Source organism: Palaemon carinicauda, chromosome 8 (genome assembly GCF_036898095.1).
Source record: "Palaemon carinicauda isolate YSFRI2023 chromosome 8, ASM3689809v2, whole genome shotgun sequence".
NCBI lineage: Eukaryota > Metazoa > Arthropoda > Malacostraca > Decapoda > Palaemonidae > Palaemon > Palaemon carinicauda.
In genome coordinates this window covers 12,481,131-12,488,630 of record NC_090732.1, presented here as the reverse complement: position 1 = coordinate 12,488,630, position 7,500 = coordinate 12,481,131, and the positions used below count along the sequence as shown (strand labels likewise).

Genomic DNA, 7,500 nt, shown 5'->3' with positions numbered 1-7,500 from the left:
ACAGTTCTAATTAATTCTCTATTTTAACTATACTCGATTTTTTTTAACGAGGCGCATTTGCTCCGACTCGCAGCGGTGCCCTTTTTAGCTTGGAAAAGTTTCCTGCTGTCTGATTGGTTAGGATTATGTTCTCCAACCAATCAGTGATCAGGAAACTTTTCCGAGCTAAAATGGCACCCCTGCGAGTCGGTGCAAATCTGCCTCGCTAAAAAGAATTGACTGTAATACTTCATCATCATCTCCTCCTGCGCCTATTGACGTAAAAGGGTCTCAATTAATACTTACTACTTTGATAATAATAATAATAATAATAATAATAATAATAATAATAATAATAATAATAATAATAATAATAATAATAATAATAGCGGACATTTTTCTTGTACAACAAAACACTGCACATTTCATCACAAAACTTGTTCATTGGAATATTTCAAACATTTCTTGTAAAATAAATTAAAAAAAAAAATAAATAGAGACTAATTGTATTATATAACCGAGGTATCAATAAGCTCTTTGTGTTTTTTATCAAGTAATTTAGAACTTTGTATCCATTTGAAATCACATACTAATAACATTCACAACAATTCCTTTATGGCTGATACCAAAATTATCACTAAAGGCTATCAAAACTGATAACAAGATATAATCCTAACTGATTTTAAGGCAGAATGTGATAAAATTAAAGATTAAGATTTTCATTAAAATGTTGTTAATGGTTCTTGTTCTTGTTCTTGTTGTTGGGCGGAGGGATTTGCCTTTCCATCGGCACCTTCTTGGGTTTCTTCTTTATTCTAATTCTTTTATTTTCTTCTCTCTTTTTTTCCACATTTGATAAATATATTCTTTTCTTTTCTCTATTCCTTCTTTCTTGAACAGCACGTTTCCTATTATCTTCTTCATTTCTTCTTCATACGGCTGTTGCAATTCCACTATTTTTCTTCTTTCGTCGCTGAGGTCTGGACACTCAAGAATAAAGTGGGCGAGGTCTTCATTAACTGCCCCACATAGTTTGCATTCTACCCTACCTCCCGCTTCATGTCTTTTCCTATCGTTTAATTTCAAACAGTTGGCCCTAGCTCTATACATAATAATAGAATTAGGTTTGTTGTCATAAAACATTTCTTCTCCTATTTTCCCTTTTTCTTGTTCGTATATTTCTAAATTATTTTTCTCTTTTATCTCATCCCTCCACTTTTTACCATCTACTTCTCTAATTTTGGCCTTAAGCTCTTCTCTTCCCATTCTCCTAAAGGTTCTATCGTTCATTTCCATATCTTTAATCCATTTCTTAGTCTCTTTCATCCACCTGTTATTTTCATTTTCTTTCATTTCTTCCAAAATTGTCTTCAACAAATCATTTCTCCCCTCTTCTATCCCTTTCACAAACCTTAGCCTTCCTCCTGCTATCCTAGTTTTCATTTCGGACATTCCTATCTCTCCCCGTAGTGTTGCTACTGCTGCATATGGTGGTGCTCCCAAAATTTTTCTTCCTACTCCGTTTTCAATCTGCTGTAATCGTTTTATTTCACTTTCTGTTATGTTCATTACTGCCGTGCCATACAGTATTCCGGGTAAGGCTACATTTTTCCAATATGTTTTTCCTAATAGTATTTTGTGGCAGCTTTTCGCAATAATTGAGTAGGTTAAGTTAGCTAGCTTTTCTGCCTTTTCCATCATTTTCTTCTTTTGTTTTTTAAACATATTTCTTTTCCCTTCTATCTCTATTCCTAAATATTTTATGCTATCTGTTACTTTAATACCCTTTATTTCTTCCGGTTTTTCTTTCATATTATATATGATTATATGACTCTTATTTTTGTTTATTTCTAGCCCACATTCTCTACATATTTCTACTAGTATTTTTATGTTTGCTTCTGCATCTACTATATTTTTTGCTACAATTAGACCGTCATCTGCAAAGAACAATGCCCTAATTTTTATTATTTCGTTTTCAAAGCCTTTTCCTTTTTTTCTAATTCATTTATTATTTTATATGTAATTAGTTTAAATAGAGTAGTTGACCCCGTACATCCCTGTTTTATCCCACTCGTTACTTCAAATTCTTTATCTAATTCATATCCTATGTTTATTTTGGTTTTGTCTCCTTCGTAGATTTCTTCCAATGTATCTATTACATTTGGGTGTATTCTATATTCTTTCATAATTTCTATTATTTTTTCCCTCTTTATTGAGTCATATGCTTTCTTGAAATCTATTGAAATTACTATTAAACTTTCCTGCCTTTTGTAGCTTTCTTCTACACAGTATTGTAAAATAAATATGTTGTCTTCTACTCTTCCTCCTTTTGTGAACCCGGCTTGCGTTTCTTTCATCTCCATATTTCTCTCAAGGTGTTCTTCTATTTCATTTTTCATGAGGGCCATAAATATTTTGTATGAGGCATTTGTAAGGGCAATCGGTCTTAGATCTTTTACTGTGGGTTTCTTTACCTTTTTTATCATTTTTGTTTTAGACTTTTCCACTTTTCGGGCTTGTTCTTCTCCTCCGTTTCATTTTGAAGGCACTTTGTAATTATTTCCAAACATTTGCTGTCATTAGCTATAGTTTTATATAATTCTGGTTTCAGTTCATCTGGACCTGCTGCCTTTTTATTTTTCATTTCTCTTAAAATTTTCTTAACTTTCTCCTCTGTTAACTTGGGAATATTCATTGGTGTTATCTTTCTTGTTATTGGTGATATCATATCCATGTGCTCTCTTATTTCTATAGGGAATGAGTGTCCTAATGAATTTTCTTCTTTTTCTATTTCCTTTAATTTTTCTATATAACTTTGTCTTTCTTCACTATTCCATACCTCTTTCATTTTATTTTCGTGCATTTTATAAATGTTTTCCCCCCAGAACCTATCTATTTGTTCCTCTGCTACTTCTTTGGATAGTTTTTCCCCATTTTCGTCATATAATTGTATTTCTTCTTCCTTTTCCTTTTTCCCTTTTAGTTTGTCAATATTTTTGAATATCTTGTTCCTATCCTTCCTTACTTCATTAGCCTTCTTCTTTTCATTTTCCCACATTGCATCCTTTATTATAACCTGCGTTCTCTCTTTTTGTTGTTTATACAGCAGAAACGCTCTTTCCCTTTCTTCTCCTGTCAGGTATCGTTTTTCTCTGTTAAGTTTTTTCTCTTTTTTATTTCCTCTCTGATTTCATTGGTCATCCACTCTGGTTCTATCTTTGCTTTCTCTTCTCCAGTTGTTCTCCGTCTGTACTTTGCTTGTAGCTTTCTTTTTGCTGTCTCTTGTACAACTTCATCAAATTCATCCATCCTTGTGATTTCTCTGCTCTCTAGATTATTTTTTTAATTCTTCCCTGTATTCCCTAAGAGCAAGAAAATCTCAATTAAAGTACAAGCAAAGAAGCTTTGCACCTATTTATTATGTGATAGAGTGCCCGCAAACTCTTTTCGCGGAGTGAGCAGTTAGGAACTTAGGAACCAGGATCATTACATTTCAAAATGTAAACAACGATGAGGAAATCTTTGACAACTAAAACAACTTATTCGCGTTTCTTTTGTAAGAATTGGATTTAATAGTGATAACAATCAGATGCTTTGAGAGTCCTTTCAATACATCTCTTATGCTTTTCCTTTTCCAGAGACGGGGGCCCTTCACCGAGCAGCCTACTACGGTTACACTAATATCCTAAAGCAACTGGTGGAAAAGAAAGCAGACGTGAATGCCAGGAACGCAGAAGGTGGGGTTTTTTTGTCAATTTTGGATTTACTAATTCGTTTCAGGTACTAGTTTGGTTGGGACCTTGATCTCTAAGATGGTATAGACATTGATACGGAGGCAACTATAGTTGCCGCAGAGATTCTGGGTGAAATAAGTCCCACCCCTGATGACGTCATAACCAATTACGTTGTCTCCCGCGTTCATACCTGCTGAGTCATCAACAGCCATTGCCTAACCCTCCCTGGTCCTAACTTGCATGTAGAGGGGCTTGGGAATTGTCCTGCTAGCTACGGCATTGTGACTGTCATTTGCCTCTGCCATTTATGAGTGGCCTTTAAACCTTTAAAACAATAGCGTGGTTACCAAGTTTAAAGGTTTAAAGGTCGCTCATGAATGGCAGAGGCATGGGACAGTGACATTGCTCTATCAAGCAGGACAATGTCCTAGAGATTGACCATATTACATATAATCAGCATTCAAGTCCCCTCTCCAACCAAGCTAGGACCAAGGAGGGCCCGGCAATGACTGCTGATATTTCGGCAGATAGACCTATAGGCTCCCCCAAACACCCTATCCTTAGCCCACAAGGATGGCGAGGTTGCAGCGACCAAAGGAACTAACGAGTTTGAGCGGGACTCGAACCCCAGTCTGGCATTCACCAGGCAAGGACGCTATTGTTATTTTCAATCTAAGCTTCTGTTAGATAAGTCAGCAACTTTTAAGAACTTTTCTACGGCATTAATATCAAGAAAAAAAAATAGCTGTTAGAAATTATGGTAAGAATTCTAGGTGATCTGAATGATATGAAAATTATCCGGTAACCCATTAATATTTAGATTTAGTATGCAAACACCAATAGACAAGATATCCTCCCTGTTATTATTATTATTATTATTATTATTATTATTATTATTATTATTATTATTATTATTATTATTATTATTATTATTAATTGCTAAGCTACAACTCTAGTTGGAAAAGCAGAATGCTACAAATCCAGGGGCTCCAAAAGGGAAAATAGCCCAGTGAGGAAAGGAAACAAGGAAAATAGAATATTTTAAGAATAGTAATATTAAGATAAATATCTCCTACGTAAACTATGAAAACTTCAACAAAACATGAGGAAGAGAAATAAGATAGAATAGTGTGCCCGAGTGTACCCTCAAGCAAGAGAACTCTAACCCAAGATAGTGGAACTACCCATGACTAGAGAATAATGGTTTGATTTTGGAGTGTCCTTCTCCTAGAAGAGCTGCTTACCATAGCTAAAGAGTCCCTTCTATCCTTACTAAGAGGAAATAGGCCACTGAGCAATTACAGTGCAGTAACCCCTTGGGTGAAGAAATGTTTAGTAATATCAGTGTTGTCAGGTGTAAGAGGACAAAGGAGAATATGTAAATAATATGCCAGGCTATTCGGTGGTGTGTGTGTGTGTGTGTGTGTAGGCAAAGGGAAAATGAACCGTAACCAGAGAGAAGGATCCAACGTAATACTGTCTGGCCAGTCAAAGGACCCCATAACTCTCTAGCGGTAGTATCTCAACGGGTGGCTGAAGCCCTGGCAACCTACTACGTACCATATACTAGGCATGCAGTTAATTTGAGTTAGTTTTATTCTAGCTTTGACCAAGTTGTGGAATGATCTTCCTAATCGGGCTGTTGAATCAGTAGAACTTCAAAAGTCCAAACTTGCAGCAAATGTTTTTTATGTTAAACAGGCTGAAGTCCTTTTATAGTTTATATATGAAATATCTTTTAATGTTGTTAAACTTTTTGAAATATTTTATTTTTATAGTTCATTGTTTCTTATATTGTTTATTTATTTCCCTATTTCCTCTCCTCAGTGGGCTATTTTTCCTTGTAGGAACCCTTGGGCTTATAGCATTTTGATTTTCCATCTAGGGTCGTAGCTTAACTGATAATAATAATAATAATAATAATAATAATAATAATAATAATAATAATAATAATAATAATAATAATAATAATAATAATGATAATAATAATAATAAATGTTTAAAAGCTTTTACATTTATGCCACCCTTTCTTTTTATCAGATTAATTTTGCTATTGCAATTTCTTGCAGAACGGACACCATTGCACTTCTGCGCCAAGGGAGCACAAGCAGATACACTTGCAGAACTTATTAAGTCTTGCCCCGACGAAACGTTCAAAGACAAAAATGGTAATGTTTTATCCTACTTTACTTGCTTTACTCTAAGGGCTGCTTATCTGGTCCCCTACAGCAGGGGAATCCTACGCTCTGCAGGACTTCCACGGTCGTTTTATGATGTTCATTCTGGAGCATTCAACATTTCACAATGCGTATTGTTCGCTTACTGTTTGATCATCACTGTCAAAACTCTCACAAAATAAGGTCTTAGACCAATAACTTTCCTAATGATTATATCCTTGATTGTATATATCTAACTATTTGTATTTTACATAGTGAAAACTTTTTTGACAAACTTCTTAACAGGTGAAACTGCGTTGGACTTGGCAAGGAATGAAGAGGCAAATCTGTTGAGGAAAATAGGTAAGTTGAATCAAATTTACTTCTCTAAAATATATAACATAAGAGAAAATGTTTTAGACTTTAGATATGGAAAATTTGTAATCAACCTGTACGATAATAGATTTTGGTAAATAATCATCATTTTGTAGAACTACAAAGTCGTACCGATGTAAATACTTCTTTCATAAAATTTTATTTATTTATTTATTTATTCATCTATTTATTTATTTTTTTTAAATCACCTCCGTAATATATACATGTAAAGAGAGCTTCCAAACTTCCGATTAAAAAAGAAATTCAGGTCACAAAATTGCAAACAGATGATAAATATTCTTCAGATAAATAGAAAAATTGCAATTGTAAATATAGTATATGTAAAAAAAATATTCATATATATATATATATATATATATATATATATATATATATATATATATATATATAAGTATATATATATGTATATATATATATATATATATATATATATATATATATATACACACACACACACACACATATATATATATATATATATATATATATATATATATATATATATATATATATATAAAGGTATATATATATATATATATATATATATATATATACATATATATATAAATAAATATATATATATATATATATATATATATATATATATATATATATATATATATATATGTGTGTGTGTGTGTGTGTGTGTGTGTGTGTGTGTGTGTGTGTTATAAATTGCTACATTGTAAATGTGTATTTCATAATAAAAGAAAAATAAATAATTGCCAATACCTTTTCGTCAGTTTTCTATCATAATTTCTTATTTATTTATTTTTTTTATTCCAGTAAAAACAAGGAGAACGCATTCACTGATTCAGAGACTTCAAACCTTCATTCCCAAGCTGAGTGGTAGGTGTTGTGTAGGACTTTGGTAGGAAGTTCTATTAACCATAATAATTACCTAGAACATAGATGAAGAACTGTTAGTAATTATTTCTCGGCTGATCCCATCTTTTGTCGTCAATTTTTCTTGGTGGGATTTAATAAGACGTTGGTATTCTTAAAATACACCTTTAATGATATATGTGACTACATGGCTCTTTGACAGCTGACTCCTAAGTGTGTGTGGAGCGTCATACACAATCTGACAAAACCAAAACATTGCTAAACAAAAGAGCATCGCTCTGAAAAGACTTAAATCCTACTCCAGTACAAAAACTATAAAGAATCACATCCTATCTCTGAGGTAATCAACAAATGTTTGAATCCTAATACCAAAACAAATCATCACACTT

The 7,500-nt window shown here is 32.9% G+C and overlaps 1 protein-coding gene across 1 annotated transcript in view; it reads left to right on the top strand.

Annotated features, from left to right (window-relative positions):
* The window catches only part of LOC137644836 (ankyrin repeat domain-containing protein 29-like), a 52,746-nt gene that overhangs the window by 42,612 nt on the left and 2,634 nt on the right, over nt 1-7,500 (top strand). Inside the window, exons 10-13 of the mRNA XM_068377723.1 lie at nt 3,618-3,716; nt 5,783-5,881; nt 6,176-6,232; nt 7,052-7,114. Of these exons, the coding sequence (XP_068233824.1) occupies nt 3,618-3,716; nt 5,783-5,881; nt 6,176-6,232; nt 7,052-7,114 (318 nt within the window). The remainder of the gene's footprint in view (nt 1-3,617; nt 3,717-5,782; nt 5,882-6,175; nt 6,233-7,051; nt 7,115-7,500) is intronic.